Genomic DNA, 18,803 nt, shown 5'->3' with positions numbered 1-18,803 from the left:
TGTACATGTGTGAACGCTAATGGGGGCACTCTCTGACATTGGAAGTAGGGGCACACTCTTTCTGACAATGTTAATGGTGGCAGTCTCTGTATGATACTACTAATGGGACACTGACACTGGAAAAGGGGACACTTTACCTTACACTGTTAATGATGGTAATCTTTGTATGATTCTACTAATAGGGAAAAAAGGAAGTGCCCCTTTTACAATTTCACAGAGTATGACTAGTCCCCATCTCTGACAGTGTTAATGGGATACTCTCTTCATTACACTGCTAAGGAGCACTCTTTGACACTGTTAATGGGGGCACTCACTGTCTGACACTTAATAGTAAAGCTCTCTGAGGCTAAGTTTCCACTTGGTTTTTTTAAGGCAGTTTTTGGAAAACTTCCACTGCAGTTTTTGAGCCAAAGCCAGAAGTGTATTCAAAAGGAATGGAAAATATAAAGGAAGGACTGACACTTCTCCTCCCTTATTGATCCACTTCTGACTTTGGCTCAAAAACTGCAGTGGCAGTATTCCAAAAACTGCCTTATAAAAAACAAGTGGAAACTCAGCCTTACACTGCCAATTTACACATTTTCTCACACTGGCAATGGAAATACTCTCTGATATTGGACATTAGGACACTTTCTACCTCTCACTGTTAATGGGGACCCTCTCTGACACCGATAAAGGGGGCACTCCTGATAATGTTAATGGGGACACTTTTCTGACATTGTTATGGGGACATTCTCTGTCCAACAGTATTAATGGGAACACACTCTGACAGTAATGATGAGGGTGCTTTCTGTAGGAAAATACTAATTGGACACACTCTTACACTGGTAATGGGGGCACTCTCTGCATGATACTACTAATGGAGCACTCTGACAAGGTTAATGGGGGGCACTCACTATGTGACACTTATTTAGGGAAACTTTCTGTATGACACTACTAATGGTAGGGAATGACGGGAATTCCATCATTGGAATTATTAATAAGGGCAGTTTCTGTCTGGCACTGTTAATGGGGGCCTTCTCTCACTGGTGCTGGCGGGGTTGATATATTATATGCATGTTATCGTGTACACTCTCTGTCTACCATTGATAACAGTCTCTCTCTCTCAATAGCACTGTTAATGTGGGCATTCTCTGTCCTGAAATGGTAATGTGGGCATTGTTTGACTGGAAAAGATTGGGGAATTCTTTGGTGGACACTATCATTGGTATGCTCTGTCTGGCAGTGTCATTAACAGTGTTCTGTCTCGCATTCTGGTAGGGGACGCCCGGTATTTGAGGTTTGGGCTTATATGTGCCCCACATGTATAATTTCCCCTAAAGTTAATTCTCAAAAATTGCCAACTATGATTTTGATTTGCTATTTAACTCTGGATTCTGGGATGAAACGTCTGGGGCTTCAAAGATCCTGAGCACGATGGGTCCCAGGTGCGATGCAAGTTGTCAGAGCATGTTGAGAGTTGCAGTAGTACAACCTGTAAGGGGGCCACAGGTTGTAAGCCACTGATCATCAATATGGGCAACTCCTTCACTTTAATTTTGTACTAATGATTAATAGTCCTCATTGTTGCATAAGTTTAATGTTAAAGGAATATAATGCCCACTTTTTTGACTGGTCCAGGTGCCCACTTCACCCACCAGTTTACCCATGGAACCCAGGTCTACCAACAGGTGATGGTGTCATGCTCCTCCCCCTCTCTGTAATGCATTTCAAAGAACTGTTTGCAGTTCAAAGAACGGTTTCTCCTACATGCATTTTGTACATTCAAGAAAATAGGGCAGAAAATGCCACAGAAGAGGGCATGTCTTGGTTTAGTCACTGGAAGAAAAAATAACGCAGGAGGACAGACTGCTTTTCTACACATAATCTGAACAAGCCCAAAACACAGTTCAAGGGCAGTCCTAAAAATAAAGAAATATTATCATACACAGATAGTGAAAGTATGCACTCTGGAGGTCAGCAGTAAATGTCATATAGCACTGCCGTAATGGATGCAATGACTCATTTAAAGGGATACTGCGGCCAAAAACTAGTCAATCCCACTACACTGGACAGAGCTATGGCTGTATGCACACCATGTGATGGTTTTATTATTTGTGTTATATTTACTAGGAGATCAAGTAGGTGTATCATATCCCATTTTAGGTTCTCCAGGCATGCTGGGAGTTGTAGTTTTGCAACAGATGGAGGTCTACAGTTTGGAAAGCGTTATAGTAGAGAGTGCGGGGATCAAGGCTCCTTAAAGGGGTACTCCGGGGCTTACACATCTTATCCCCTATCCAAAGGATAGGGGATAAGATGCCTGATCGCGGGAGTCCCACAGCTGGGGACGCCCGCGATCATGCACGCGGCACCCTGTTTGTAATCAGTCTGATTACGGTCCACCGCAGGGCCGGCGGCGTGTGACTTCATGCCCCCGGCGGCGTGTGACGTCACGCTCCGCCCCTCAATGCAAGCCTACGGGAGGGGGTGTGATAGCCTATGGGAGAGGGCTTGCATTGAGGGGCGGAGCATGACGTCACACGGGGCGGGGGCATGAAGTCACACACCGCCGGCCCTGCGGTGGACCGTAATCAGACCCGGAGCGAATACGCTCCGAGGACTGATTACAGACAGGGTGCTGCGTGCATGATCGCGGGCGTCCCCAGCTGCGGGACTCCCGCTATCAGGCATCTTATCCCCTCTCCTTTGGATAGGGGATAAGATGTGTAAGCACCAGAGTACCCCTTTAAAGCATAATTTTCTCACATGCCCTGCCATACTTATCTTCATTTGAGAAGTAAAGAATATGATTTTAAAATTGCATCCTCATTGCTCACCACTTAAGGATGAATTGCTTTTGCTACTCCTGGGTCTGGAAGATTTCCCAAAAAACATTCAAACTCCAATAGTACACATATGTTTATCTTATAAAATGTTATTAGCTTCTAAATGGAAATCAGTAGAGATTCCCCACATAAATGAATCAATCAACACAATATTGACTCATTACAATTATGAGCTAATACTCTTTGGACAAAGGGGGAAGAGAGACAAATGCATAGCCTTATGGGAATCCTGGATGAAACTTTATAAACCCCCATAGATTTTTGGTGTCTAAACCACTTACTGTTACAACCTGTCTTTACCATGCATAAGAAAGATACTTCCCGATAAGACGGCTGGCCCTCAGGACCTTAGTTATACCAACTACAAGACATCTACCTGATTAGGTAATTAGATTAACTCTTTTAGAAGATATGGAGATAAATGATGTTCTTGTTTTATTGTTTTAACTTCTTTCCTTTTGTTACTGTAATGTTACTAACCCCCAAATAGGTCCCCACAGGACCTAATAGATCTAATCGTGAATATGTGTAACGTTTTCAGATAGAAGATTATGCTACTCTGATTCAAGAGCAATATACATTTTCATTTGTAAATCTTGATATGCCAATGGCATAATATGTTATATGTTAAATCTCTCTTGTTTAAAAATTTAATAAAAACATTGTGAAACATAATAGAGAGTGCTGCATTGTATCCTAGTTCCTGTAGGGTAAACTATATACTGTACTAAGGTTGTCTTTGTGTTATAAACTAACTATTAGGGCTGCTATACACATTCAGTCAGATGTTGCTTTGGACTTATTAAAATGGTCTTTCCATCTCTCCATAGAAAACCTCTCTTACATTGCCCAATGGTGACAACTGGTATGGTTTTTTGCTTTGGAGGATTAGCGGTATCCACTGAAATTGAATATTTTCACCTCAGTTAACATATAACAAATATTTTTGCAAATACATTGATTTAGCAAATGTGTCTCCTTCTTCTGATATTCCTGCTCCTTTCCTCACCTTGTTGACAGCTCATTGCCAAGGTTACAGACCTCCACTCCACTCTAGAAGCCGTGGTTGGGCTGGTATATATTAGCCTGACCACTGCTTCTTGAGGGGAGTTGTGGTCTGTAATGTAGGCAACGAGCTGCCAACAAGGGGTGGAAAGGAGCAGGAATATTACCAGCACGACCACTGCTCTTAGAGTGCAGTGGTTGTCTGTAACCTAGGCAATGAGCTGTCAACACTTAAGGGAAAGGAGCAGGAATATCATAAGAGGGTAAATCTGCTCAATAAATAGATTTCCCTACTAAGTTGAACAAGGCTAGTTGATATAGGAATACCACTTTAGGGCGCATACCCACGTACATAATCCCCAATGGATTTTGTTGCTACCCATTGACTTTGGTCTGCAGCTAATCTGTCCTGAATTTTCACATTGGAATATCTGCAGCAGATTATATACGAGTGAATGTAAACTTAGGGTACGTTCACACGAGCTGATTTTTTTGCGGGTTTTCCGCTGCGTATTTGAAAGTGGGCGGGCTCTTCTCGGCTGTCCGCAACAGATTTTCCGTGGCGGAATTTACGCTGTGGAAAATCCACCGCAGTCCCTACTGACTTCAATGGGGCTTGAAGCGGATTTTGCCGCGTAAATTCTGCCGCGGAAAATCAGCTGCCGACAGCTGAGAAGAGCCAGCCCACTTTCAAATACGCAGCGGAAAAGCCGCAGAAAAATCCGCCCATGTGAACGTACACCAGATCCGCTGCGGATTTGAAGTTGTAAATTCCCCAACTGAGGATTTTACAAAGCAGTTTTTATGTATTTTTAAAGGGGTATTCCAGGAAAAAAGTTTTATATATATATATATATATATATATATATATATATATATATATATATAAACTGGCTCCAGAAAGTTAAACAGATTTGTAAATTACTTCTATTAAAAAATCTTAATCCTTTCAGTACTTATGAGCTTCTGAAGTTAAGGTTGCTCTTTTCTGTCTAAGTAATCTCTGATGACACGTGTCTCGGGAAACGCCCAGTTTAGAAGCAAATTCCCATAGCAAACCTCTTCTAAACTGGGCGTTTCCCGAGACAGGTGTCATCAGAGAGCACATGGACAGAAAAGAACAACCTTGACTTCAGAAGCTCATAAGTACTGAAAGGATTAAGATTTTTTAATAGAAGTAATTTACAAATCTGTTTAACTTTCTGGAGCCAGTTGATATATAAAAAGGAGTTTTTCCTGGATAACCCCTTTAATAGCCTTGTGTGATCCAGCGTGTGTGAATGCATCCTAAATAAATAAGTACTAAATTCAGTGGACCATGTAACACCTTACTGAGGATTCACGGACTAAGGATTTTACAAAGCAGTCTTCTTGTTGACCAGTTTAACCTTATCACACTCATGTGTAAAATGGGGATAAATGTAATGTTATGTATATGCTATGCACAGCTCCAATTTAACTAATTTTCTACAATAATGAAAAAGTGAACATGAAGCGTGGAAGGGGCTTTCCATGAAGGCTTATGACTAAATAGGGGATATCAATGTCATGGACAAAGGTCCCCTTCTTGGAATCCCTCCATAAGTACAAACAGGAGATGCGCCCCATTATACATTGCAATGAGGCTACATTGGGGCGTCTGCATTACTGGATAAACCTATTGTACATCTACTCACAAGTCTCCACTATATGTCTAACACCGGCCTCTAGCGCAGAACAGTGAGGTACGTTATAACAGACAAGAAGGGGCATATAGGAATTAAGAGCAGGTATACCAAAATGCAGAGGTCAATGTATGTGCAATATGCTAAATAAAGTCTAGACCAGTGTTTCCCAACCAGGGTGCCTCCAGCTGTTGCAAAACTACAACTCCCAGCATGCCCGGACAGCCGTTGGCTGTCCGGGCATGCTGGGAGATGTAGATTTGCAACAGCTGGAGGCACCCGGGTTGGGAAACACTGGACTAGACATATGCAAAGCAACATGGCACTATGGACAATCCACTACAGCACACTATGAAGGCTACTGTTAATAGTGGTGAAATGTGATATACATACATAAAAATAGTATATTTAAAGATAGAATGTGTATATATAAATGCCACAGTGAAGGGTAAATTGGAAGCCTTAGTGTAAATATCTGTCCTTGTCCCTGGATCAGCCCATATTATCCTCAGGAATGTTCTTCTTCCCTTTGTCTAAACATTATTTCATTTGTTAGGAAGTAGTTTATGCTCCAGAGCTGCTCTTCCTTCTGTCACCAATGGCGGGAAATTCTAAAAACATTTTTTTTTAGTTAAAGGGGTACTCTGCCTGCCCCTAGACATCTTATCCACTATCCAAAGGATAGGGAATAAGATGTCAGATCGTGGGTGTCCCGCCGCTGGGGACCCGCGCGATCTCTCCTGCAGTAAGTTTGCTCCGTGCCTGATGACTCACGATAGAGAGGCCGGCAGTTCGTGACATCACGGCCCCGCCCCCTCATTATATCACGCCCCGCCCCCTGAATGCAAGTCTATGAGAGGGGGCATAGCCACCATCACTATGAGAGGGGGCATAGCCACCATCACGCCCCCTCCCATAGATTTGCATTAAGGGGGTGGGGGTGACGTTACGCGGGGCCGTGATGTCACAAACTGCCGGCCCCTGTATGTTGAGTCATTAGGTATGTGGCAAACTTCGGCTCCATGCTGCAGATGAATAGGGGCTGCAGGAGAGAACGCGAGGGTCGCCAGCAGCGGAACCCCCGTGATCAGACATCTTATGCCCTATCCTTGGATAGGGGATAAGATGTCTAGGGGCGGAGTACCCTCGCCCTGTGATCTTTTTTCCCCCCTTCTTAAAACAAGTGGACTCCAGTGTCTTTTGACTAATAGAAAGATAATAAGCTGATTACAGGATGTCCCACTGCCTGGGCCCCCAGAAGTCAGCTGTAGTCTGTGAGGGACCCCCGAAGCATGTGTTTCCTGCAGCACCAACACAGAAAAAGTAAAGTATAACACAGTTCTGAATATAGGGAGTCTGTCGTTACTTTTATGCTTCCTGAATTACAAGTCATCAGGGTGGTCCTAAGGACCAATGACTTGTGGTTCAGGCAGTATGAATGTGATGACTGGTTCCCATTAAACTCCAAAGCAAGCAAGACTGGCTAATAGATCAAAATCCTAAATGGGGTCACCTCTGTTAACTGTTAAAGTCTCTGATTTAGGGTCCTCATTTTTCCGAAGGTGAAGATAGCCACAGACTTCTATGGAGCATTTGAATGACAATGCCCTACTTACTAAAGGGCTCTAATAATATTAGTGGGGATTTTCAGTGATCAGGGTTGGTGTTGGGGGAAGGAAAACCCCCAAAAGGTAAGCCACTTGCATTTTACCATGAAAGGGGCACTCCGCCGGAAAACATTTTATCCCGTATCCAAAGGATAAGGGATAAGATGTCTAATCACGGGGGTCCAGCCGCTGGGGACGCCCGCGATTTCTGCTGCGCACCCCTAGTCATCTGGTGCACGGAGTGAACTCCGCTCCATGCCAGTAAACTGGCAACTACCGCTGCCACCCCCCTCCTCCATTCATGTGTATGGGAAGCGTGACAGCTACCTCTGAGAGAACAGAGGGGCCATGGGGAGCAATCTGTGAGAGAGGCATGGGTAATTGAAAGTAGTCTGTGCAAAATGAGGGGGCAACAAAAAGAAGTCATGATAAGCATGACCATAAGGAATAATCAGTGTGAGAAGTGGGCCATAGGGAAAAGTCTGTAAGACAGGGGAAGTTATCCACTGGCTGTAGCACAGGGAGTATTCGGTGTTAGAGGAGGGCATGGAGAGCACTATTTTCCAGAGGAGAAGTTTTTGGGATATGGGGAGCAAGCCTATGTTCAGATTGTAAGTTCCCCTGCTGGCATTACATGGGGACTGCTGAAGTCAGTGGGTTACCATTGCTTTCAATAGACACCTGAGTCATGAGTGACACCTGCCAAATAAGCATCTTGTGAGGAAAGGTTATAGTAATATGACAAACTAATCCCTCTATTAGGGACCTTTAACAATCATCAAGTAAGTACCCCACACTTACCAGACTGGGTTGGCAGGTTCATGCCGATATCCACTGGTTGGGCAGACATGTAGAGGGGACACGGACCCCTGTCCTGAATCTCCAATGCCCAGGACTTATTTCAGCTGGAAACAAAGATGGTACCGCACAAGGAATTAGTCCACTGGGCACATCCCTCGGCTTGTACTGCCCTGTAATGAAAACCATACAACAATGTCAGAATGGAAGTGATAGCAATCCCTGAGTTCTCTGCCTAGGTCTTCATAGTGAAAAGTTAAAAGAAAAAATCTCTGATTCGTAAGCAAATCATGGAAGGAACGAGCAGCAGTAATGATCCCCCTTGGGGTGAAAGTCTACAGCACCAGAAGGAGTTATAAGGCTGAGCACAGCGGAAAACCTAAACTGGGCATCCAAGATAAGGAGAAGGTAAATGGAGATAGATATAGGAGGGGTTATATGGAGTAATAGGAAGAGATATAGGGGAGGTTATATGGAGTAATAGGAAGAGATATAGGGGAGGTTATATGGAGTAATAGGAGGAGATATAGGAGAGGTTATATGGAGTAATAGGAGGAGATATAGGGGATGTTATATGGAGTAATAGGAGGAGATATAGAGGAGGTTATATGGAGTAATAGGATGAGATATAGGGGAGGTTATATGGAGTAATAGGAGGAGATATAGGGGAGGTTATATGGAGAAATAGGAGGAGATATAGGGAGGTTATATGGAGTAATAGGAGGAGATATAGGGGAGGTTATATGGAGTAATAGGAGGAGATATAGGGGAGGTTATATGGAGTAATAGGAGGAGATATAGGGGAGGTTATATGGAGTAATAGGAGGAGATATAGGAGAGGTTATATGGAGTAATAGGAGGATATATAGGAGAGGTTATATGGAGTAATAGGGGGAGATATAGGGGAGGTTATATGGAGTAATAGGAGGAGATATAGGGGAGGTTATATGGAGTAATAGGAGGAGATATAGGGGAGGTTATATGGAGTAATAGGAGGAGATATAGGGGAGGTTATATGGAGTAATAGGAGGAGATATAGGGGAGGTTATATGGAGTAATAGGAGGAGATATAGGGGAGGTTATATGGAGTAATAGGAGGAGATATAGGGGAGGTTATATGGAGTAATAGGAGGAGATGTAGGGGATGTTATATGGAGTAATAGGAGGAGATATAGGAGAGGTTATATGGAGTAATAGGAGGAGATATAGGGAAGGTTATATGGAGTAATAGGAGGAGATATAGGAGAGGTTATATGGAGTAATAGGAGGATATATAGAGGAGGTTATATGGAGTAATAGGAGGAGATATAGGAGAGGTTATATGGAGTAATAGGAGGAGATATAGGGAAGGATATATGGACTAATAGGAGGAGATATAGGGGAGGTTATATGGAGTAATAGGAGGAGATATAGGGGAGGTTATATGGAGTAATAGGAGGAGATATAGAGGAGGTTATATGGAGTAATAGGAGGAGATATAGGGAGGTTATATGGAGTAATAGGAGGAGATATAGGGAGGTTATATGGTGTAATAGGAGGATATATAGAGGAGGTTATATGGAGTAATAGGAGGAGATATAGGGGAGGTTATATGGAGTAATAGGAGGAGATATAGGGGAGGTTATATAGAGTAATAGGAGGAGATATAGGGGAGGTTATATGGAGTAATAGGAGGAGATATAGGGAGGTTATATGGAGTAATAGGAGGAGATATAGTGGAGGTTATATGGAGTAATAGGAGGAGATATAGGGAGGTTATATGGTGTAATAGGAGGATATATAGAGGAGGTTATATGGAGTAATAGGAGGAGATATAGAGGAGGTTATATGGAGTAATAGGAGGAGATATAGGGGAGGTTATATGGAGTAATAGGAGGAGATATAGGGGAGGTTATATGGAGTAATAGGAGGAGATATAGGGGAGGTTATATGGAGTAATAGGAGGAGATATAGGGGAGGTTATATGGAGTAATAGGAGGAGATATATAGGGGAGGTTATATGGAGTAATAGGAGATATAGGGGAGGTTATATGGAGTAATAGGAGGAGATATAGGGGAGGTTACATGGAGTAATAGGAGGAGATATAGGGGAGGTTATATGGAGTAATAGGAGGAGATATAGGGGAGGTTATATGGTGTAATAGGAGATATAGGGGAGGTTATATGGAGTAATAGGAGGAGATATAGGGGAGGTTATATGGAGTAATAGGAGGAGATATAGGGGAGGTTATATGGAGTAATAGGAGGAGATATAGGGAGGTTATATGGAGTAATAGGAGGAGATATAGGGGAGGTTATATGGAGTAATATGAGGAGATATAGGGGAGGTTATATGGAGTAATAGGAGGAGATATAGGGGAGGTTATATGGAGTAATAGGAGGAGATATAGGGGAGGTTATATGGAGTAATAGGAGGAGATATAGGGGAGGTTATATGGAGTAATAGGAGGAGATATAGGGGAGAATATATACAGTAATAGGAGATATAGGGGAGAATATATACAGTAATAGGAGATATAGGGGAGAATATATACAGTAATAGGAGATATAGGGGAGAATATATACAGTAATAGGAGATATAGGGGAGAATATATACAGTAATAGGAGATATAGGGGAGAATATATACAGTAATAGGAGATATAGGGGAGAATATATACAGTAATAGGAGATATGTGTAGTAAGTGGAAACATTCAAGATCCTGTTTAATGGGGATAATTCAGATGAACAAATCTATGGAATATAACCAGTGATATGAATTAGGAGGCTCTTATATGCCGTAATTCTATGTTTTGCAGAAGACAAGGAATAAGGAGACTACAATGACCGTCTCTCGCAATCATTGTGCATTCATCTAGCAGCAGAGGGTTAAGGCTGTCTGCACCCCCATACTGCTTGGAGATCACGTCTCCATGCGTCTGTGACCCTCAGCACCAGCACAGTCATTAACATTCAGAAAACGCAGAGAGTGTGGGAGGGAGAGCGCCGTATGAATGGAGACGCAGAGAGGAGAGAGAAGGAGGGAGAACAAAGTATGAATGGAATATAGAGAAAGACAGAATCATGAATGGACTTATATCACAAGCAAACAGAATGAAGAAATGACCACGAATGAACACAAGGCAGCCTCCACCTTGACACACATGATAAAACACATGATGGAAGTTAGGATAATGGGGAGGGGGGGTTATATACGAAAAGAAGAAATTTGCCTTAGTATGACATCCACAGAAAGAGGGAGGCAATGATATATTACTGCCAGTCACCGCAGAATGGCTGTATACACGTCAATGGTGCATATAAATAGATGTACACTCACTCATGGAAGCCGCGGCTCGCTCCGCTCTGTAGTGCCAGATCTCCTGGCATTTTAAAAGTTCATGGTTTAAGGTAAATGGAATATGATACAAATGCCAGATGTTTCCTTATGCCAAGGTTCACCACTATCTGCATCCCAGTCTCATTTACGGTTGTGTCTCGACAGGTTTGCGCACATCAGCACAGTGGTATGGTATGGGTACAATGCCAATGCTTCATACACCTACACACAGCAGAGTAGCTGAATCAGAATTTGTTCTAATGGGGGATTGGGGGGGGGGGGATGTTAAAGGGATTGTTTAGGGATTGTTTGCATAGTGGAAAGCAGCTATGAAGGGCATCTCTTACTCAGCAGACAGGATCCAATTGATTTTAATGGTCATTATAATGTACAAAGCTTTGTTTCTCCTACGGAGGCGCTGCAGGGAGATTGATCAGATAAAGGGGTACTCCACCCTAGACAACTTATCCCCTATCCAAAGGATATGGGATAAGATGTCTGATCACGGGGGTCCCGCTACTGGGGACCCCTGCAATCTCTCCTGTTGCGACCCCCCCCCCCCGAAGTCATCACTGCACGGAGCTAAGTTTGTTTTGTACGTGATGACTCGCGATACAGGGGCCAGAGTATCGTGACGTCACAGCTCTACCCCTCAATGCAAACCTATGGAAATGGACGGAGCGTGACATCACGAGGGGCAGAGCCGTGGCGTCACGATACTCTGGGCCCTGTATCGCGAGTCCTCACGCACAGAGCAAACTTAACTCCGTGCAGTGATGACTCTGCAGGAGAGATTGCAGGGGTCCCCAATAGCGGGACCCCCATGATCAGACATCCAAAGTATAGGGGATAAGATGTCTAGAGCGGAGTACCCTTTAATGCAACATTTTTGCACAAATTGCAAATGATCCTGGGAGATCCCAGTATAGGGACAACCTATCAGCTTACTTTTACAGAATCTATTGAGAATATCGATATAGTATGGTGAATCGTGTACATATGTTCCAGGCTGTAAGATAATAATTCTTTATTTATATAGCACACACAGATTCTGCAGTACTGTACACAAATATTGGTTCCCTGTGCACATTGACGCTCACAATCTATGGAGAAAACCGACGCAAACTGAGGAGAACATACAAACTTGTTACAGATGTTATTCTTGGTGGGATCTGAACGCAGGATCCCAGCGCTGCCAGACAACAGTGATGCCCACTGGGCCACAGTGCTGCCATACCAAGTAACATGGGGATCCAGAGCAATACATGGAAAAAAGACCCACTCTACCATAACCACCTCTAACACCCAGTTCAGACCATTAAAAGCTTATGGATGTCGCACACAATGATGACGTTACACTGGGATTATGCAGACAGTGACATCACAATAGTGGCTTTTACACACAATGATGTGACAATGGTGGATAATGCAGTGGTACCACGATAGCAGGATAATGCACACAGTGATGTCACAGTAGTGAGATAATTTCCACACAGTGATGTCAGAACAGTAAGATATTGCAGATAGATAAGACAGTCTCAATAATAGATGCCGTGATGTCACTCTAGTGGGATAATGTACACAATGATATCACAACCATAGGATAATGCAGACAGTGATGTCATAGTATAGAGATAATGCACACGTTGATGTAACAATAGTGAGATAATGCACACAGTGATGTCAAAAGAAGTAGGCTATGACGGGTAAAAGAGGTAATGTAAAAATCCCATAGACTATAATGGGATTTTGTAGCGGCCGTTTTTAATGGTTTTGTTAACGGGTCATTATAATGGATCTTTAAAACAGAGAATTCTATAGTGTGAAAGTGACCTTACATGGAGCCCCAGGCCGAAGGAGATTGACTTCTTCCATTTTCTAATAATTGCACCAACAGTTGTTGCCTTCTCACCAAGCTGCTTGCCTATTGTCCTGTAGCCCATCCCAGCCGTGTGCAGGTCTACAGTTTTATCCCTGATGTCCTCACACAGCTCTGTGGCCATTGTGGAGAGGTTGGAGTCTGATTGATTCATTTATACAGGTAATGATAGAGATCAGGAGGGCTTCTTAAAGGGGTACTCAGCTGCTCAGCGTTTAGAACAAACGCTGTCACACCCCCTCCCATAGACTTGCATTGAGGTGGTGAGGTGTGACATCATGAGGGGCGGGGCTATGATGTCACGAGCTCCTGACACCGGCTCCAGCGTTCGGAACAGTTTGTTCCAAAGGCTGAGCAGCGGAGTACCCCTTAAAAAAAAAAAACATAACAGGCCTGTGAGTCGGAATTCTTGCTGGTTGGTAGATGATCAAATACTTATGCCATTCAATAAAATGCTAATTATTATTTTTTAAATCATACAAATGTGATTTTAGATTCCGTCTCTCACAGTTTAAGAGTACTTGTTCTTCCCACTGCATAAATGTTTATTCAAAGCAGCCAATATTAAAAATCAGAGATGCAGTATAAAGCATGGTGCAGGGAAGGACACGCAGGTGGAGACTGTAATGAGAAATTATTTGGATTTTAGACTACTACAGATTCCCCTAAACCTGATATCAGTGACATCTGTTGATCATGACATGTATATCCCCTTACAGCAGATATTGGGGACAAAAAGGATTGGGCACATTCAGGTATTTTGTTCCTGTGGCTAATAAGGCATTGCCAAAAGCCGTTCAACTTGAGCCATGGTGGGGCAGACAGGAATGGCTGACAACTATCTCATGGTTATGTCAGCCCTAGATATTGCCGCTGATCTGGAGTCCATGATCATTGCTGAGCTTTAGTGTAACATTACAAGGGGGATGCATTGTAAAGCTGATGCAAAGAATTATTTTGCTATGCAATTCATTTCTGGGTACACTGTGGCAGTGCGAACGGCTCAGGGGCATTGCTTCCTTTTCTTCTTTCCTCAATTAAAAACCGGCATCTCAGAATGTCTTCCTGATAATAGCTAAAGGAACAAAATGGTCTGACATTACAACATCAAGAGGCCTGCATACTCTCTATATTGCACAATATAGAAAAAGGTGTTTGGCTCTCTACTGCCATCTGAGGGCAGTCTGTGGTATGGCAGGCATTCAATTTTTTAGTATTCCATAAACTTTCCATATCACAGCGTAGCATGGCATGTGTTATTGTATTAGTATGCCAATATATTTCTTCAATATATAGTGTATGAAATGTATTGATTCTTGCACTGTTATCTGGATAAGAGTCCTTACCGTCTTGTGTCTACTGTTCTCAGACCCGATCAACCTCTTCCACAGTTCTTCTACCATTACCGAGGATCTCTACTCAATGGGCTGTGCATTATTACTGGACGGTTTTTGCTCTTACGAGACCTCATAGGGGTCTGCCCACATTCCAGTTTAAAGGTCTCAGACCAGACTACTCATTTCTACACTGTATTAATTGTCCTACCCCATTATGTATTTGTAAGCTTTTGATCTCATTTGAAAAATAAAATTGTTTATTAAAAAAAAAAAAAACTTTACATATCACAGCTATAGTCAAAGAGGGTTTCTAAAAAAGGCATTCTACCTGAATGGATAATAACAGATATGGGTACGTTCACACCGGTGGGTTACCCTGTGGAGATTCCACTGTGGAAAATCTGCAGCAGAAAACCTGTGGGTACCCTACATGTGATTGTGTTACTAGCTGATCAGGCAAGGTGCTCAGGGCGAGACCATGGGGTCCCTGGGATCCCAAAATCATTCTACAATCTTAGGCTCGGGGTCAGCTGTCAAGCCTCCACCAATTCAGATCTTTAAAGGGGTATTCCGGGCAAAAACATTTTATCCCCTATCCAAAGGATAGACATGAATGGAGGGGGCGTGACGTCCCCCGTCCAGGAAACCCAGAGGTTTCCGAAACTAGAGACGCAGTCCCCGCATAGAATGCAGGTGCTGCAGGGAGATCGCGGGGGGTCTCAGCAGTGGGCCCCCACGATCAGACATCTTATCCCCTATCCTTTGGATAGGGAATAAAATGTTTTTGCCCGGAATACCCCTTTAAGAAATAGTGAACAGGTGGAAAGGGTTTGTTTACTTTCTGTAACCATGGAGACACATCGCTCTGCATAGGAGCTGTATACACCAGACAGGAAGATGGGATGATATTATTGGGAATCAAAGCTTATTATTTCTAAAGCATCGGACATGGACATAGCCTTAAACTAATTGTTAGTGCCGCTAATAAAAATGAACCCACCTACCAACTCTGGTGCAATGGGTAGGAAGAGAGTTAATTAAATGACAGAAGAGCAATGGTAAGAACAGTATATAATATACAGAAATGAGTATTAAGAACAATATATAATGTCACGTCTGGGGTAGGGAGCAGTGCAGCCCTGACCCTATAGCCCAAACCACTGTCCCCACCTACTTGGACCATCCACCCTAAATGACAGCTCCTAACTGGGCGATGGTCCCTCCACTGGACAAAAAGGATTTTGAATAGCCCGTCTCTGGGAGGCACGTCTGTCGGTGCTAAAGGTGATTGGCCTGGCACCCGTGCCTCCTTATTGGCTGGGCTGTCCACATAATTGACGAGCAGCCCTGAAACACAGGACAGAGCCACGAAGCCAGCGCTGGAACCGCTAACAAGTACGTATGTTACAGTGCCCCCCTTTATGAAGGGCCCCAGGACCCTTTGGCACTGGAGAGTGTTTGTCTGGGTGAGAGGCAATATACTTTTTAACAAGGATGTCAGCGTGAATGGATTTCGCTGGTAAACCATCTCTCCTTGGGACCATGACCCTACCAGAGGATCAGATACTTCAGAGAGATTTAGCCCTTACTGCAAGCCAAAATTCTGAAACCTAATTTTTAAGCTCTCCACAGACTTCAATGGGAGCTTGAGGTTTCCAAGGAGGAAGCAATGACAACATTTTTTTTTTATAATGACAACCTACGGAATGCATTATGAATTCTGAATGAGGTCGGTAATTTAAGACGGTAAGACACTGGATTAATAACTTTGGTGGCCTCATAAGGTCTCATAAACCTAGATAACCAGACATTTTCTCCTCCCATAAACCCAGGACCACAAGTGTGTCTTTTGTTGGTACTATTAGACATAATACTGGGTTTTTCTCAGGTTCCCTTACAACTGAGCCCCAACTGTGCACGTAACATTTATGATACCATCCACCCTGAGGTTTTCCTACGCAGATTCTGAATACGAATATCTAGGATGAAATCAATAATTGCAGAAATACGGTGATCCTCCAGCAGAAGAAAGTACCGGTCATCAAACCATATTTTCTAAATTAACTTCGATTATATTCCCTAAACTACTCCTTACACCCCTTTGGCCCTTAAAAAAAATATCCGAGCTTTAAAGAGCTCTGCATCATACCTTTCCCCTTGCTTACATTGTGTGAGCTCCCGGCAGGAGAAAGTGGGCGTTCCCTAGCAGGCATGACATCACTGAAGCCTGCGGGAGCTGGGCCTCGCCATGCTCCGCACGCACTTCCTGAGATTGGTCTCCTGCCAGGCTGGGAGGAGACCAAGCTAACTGTTTGACTTGCGGCAGGGAACAAAAGAGTGCCACCTAATGGGTGTTTTTTCAATCACATTAAAAACATATAAAGGTTGAGAATTTTAACAGCATGTAAATAGCAAAGTGTCTTATAATTACATAAATCACTAAAAAGCAAAAAAAAGAGAGAAAGGTGCGCACCTCAGAAACGCTCCTCACATTTGGCGTGGCATCCATTTCTAATAAATCTTCCCATTCTATGCATGATTCCTGCGCCCTGTTTCTAGTTCCCAATTTTCTTTTTGGAAGTTATGTCTATCAGATACATAATATGCAAGGTATTGCACTACTGACTGGTTAGCTTCCTCAGTTTACCCATTAGATTCCGGATGAAAAGCTGAAGACAATGAAAAGAAACCCCCAGACTCTTACAAAAGGTTTTTCAAAACTTAGAGATAAACTGAACCCCTCGATAAGATACATCAACAGGGACACCATGCAGACGTACAATATGATAAATGTTCAGTGTTGATAAGAGGAACCAGATGGCACATTTTGCTAAAATGGTCCACTACTACCCAGAGAACAGTATTACCCAGGGACAAGGAAAGATCAGTCATGAAATCCATAAAGATATGTGTCCAAGGTCAGTTCAGGACTGGCAGTGGACAGAGTTTACCTGCAAAAGACATCCTGTATATGTTTCACATGCCTTTATGAAAGCTGTAACATCCTGAACCAATTCTTCCCACCAAAAATTTCTCCAGATTAACTTCTTGGTTCCAACCATTCATGGATGACTCGATCATTTAGAATCATGATACTCCTCTAAAAAGCGAAGACGTAGTTGACTATGCACAAAGATTTTATCCCCTGAAGAATCTTCGGGAGCAAAACCTCTGTCAGGTTTTAATTTCAGTAGCCAAGTCAGAAGAGATTACAGATGTCACAATACCCTTAGGTAGGATAAATTCTGATTGAATGGTTGGCAGAGAAACTACTGGACAGGAAATCAGCCTTAAAGTATATATATCATGGGGGAAATACTTATCACCTATCCAAAGGACAGGGCATAAGTTTTAGATCACGGAGGTCTGTTTGGCTATCTCCGGCACTCCTATAGAGATATATGGAGGGGGCGTGGTGGCCCTCGCATCGTGTGGGGGTCATGACATGCCACTCCCGGGGAGAGCCAGGACCCTGTACAGAAGATCATGTACAGAAGTTCCCAGCGGTCAGATCCCCAGTGATCTAAAACTTATCCACTATCCTTTGGATTGGGGATACATTTTTCCCAATGGTACTTTTCCTTTAATATTCTTGGAACCTAGATTATAGGTAATCACAAAGTCAAACCGTGTAAAAAAAACAGAGCTCAGCAAGCTTGTCAGGAATTGAGGTGTTTAGCTGATTCTAGAAAGGTGAGATTCTTGTGATGAGGGAGGACAGTGATCTGGTGTTGGGCATCTTCCAAGAAATGTTGTCACTCCTCGAAAGCCCACTTGATTGCTAGTAACTCGAGATTCCTGATATCATAGTCCAACCAAAAATGTCCTAGAAAAGAAAGTCCAGGGTCTTAGGTGAGTATGGGAGAAGGTTCCCTGTGACCAAACCGCTCCCATGCCCACCTCAGAAGCACCAACCTCAAGAGTTAAAGGGGTACTCCACTGGAAAACATTATTTTTTTTAAATCAACTGGTGCCAGAAAGTTAAACAGATTTGTAAATTACTTATATTTAAAAATCTTAATCCTTCCAGTACTTATCAGCTGCTGTATGCTTTTCTTTTTTAATTTATTTTCTGTCTGACCACAGTGCTCTCTGTTTGACACCTTTGTCCATGTCAGGAACTGTCCAGAGCAGGATAAGTTTGCTTTGAGGTTTTACTTGTACTCTGGACAGTTCCTAAAATGGACAGAGGTGTCAGCAGAGAGCACTGTGGTCAGACAGAAAGGAAATTCAAAAAGAAAAGAACTTCTTGTGGAGCATACAGCAGCTGATAAATCATGGATTAAGATTTTTAAATTGAAGTAAATTACAAATCTGTTTAACTTTCTGGCACCAGTTAATTAAAAAAAAAACATGTTTTCCAGTGG

At 43.0% G+C, this 18,803-nt stretch overlaps 1 protein-coding gene across 3 annotated transcripts in view; it reads right to left on the bottom strand.

The window, feature by feature from the left end:
• The window catches only part of HDAC5 (histone deacetylase 5), a 98,869-nt gene that overhangs the window by 57,835 nt on the left and 22,231 nt on the right, over positions 1-18,803 (bottom strand). For all 3 annotated transcript variants that reach the window (XM_056549043.1, XM_056549046.1, XM_056549044.1), the window contains exon 2: positions 7,906-8,075. In XM_056549043.1, coding sequence (XP_056405018.1) covers positions 7,906-7,954 — 49 coding nt within the window. In that variant the 5' untranslated portion in view covers positions 7,955-8,075. The remainder of the gene's footprint in view (positions 1-7,905; positions 8,076-18,803) is intronic.

Source organism: Hyla sarda, chromosome 12 (genome assembly GCF_029499605.1).
Source record: "Hyla sarda isolate aHylSar1 chromosome 12, aHylSar1.hap1, whole genome shotgun sequence".
Lineage (NCBI taxonomy): Eukaryota > Metazoa > Chordata > Amphibia > Anura > Hylidae > Hyla > Hyla sarda.
This window is presented reverse-complemented; position numbering and strand designations above follow the sequence as displayed.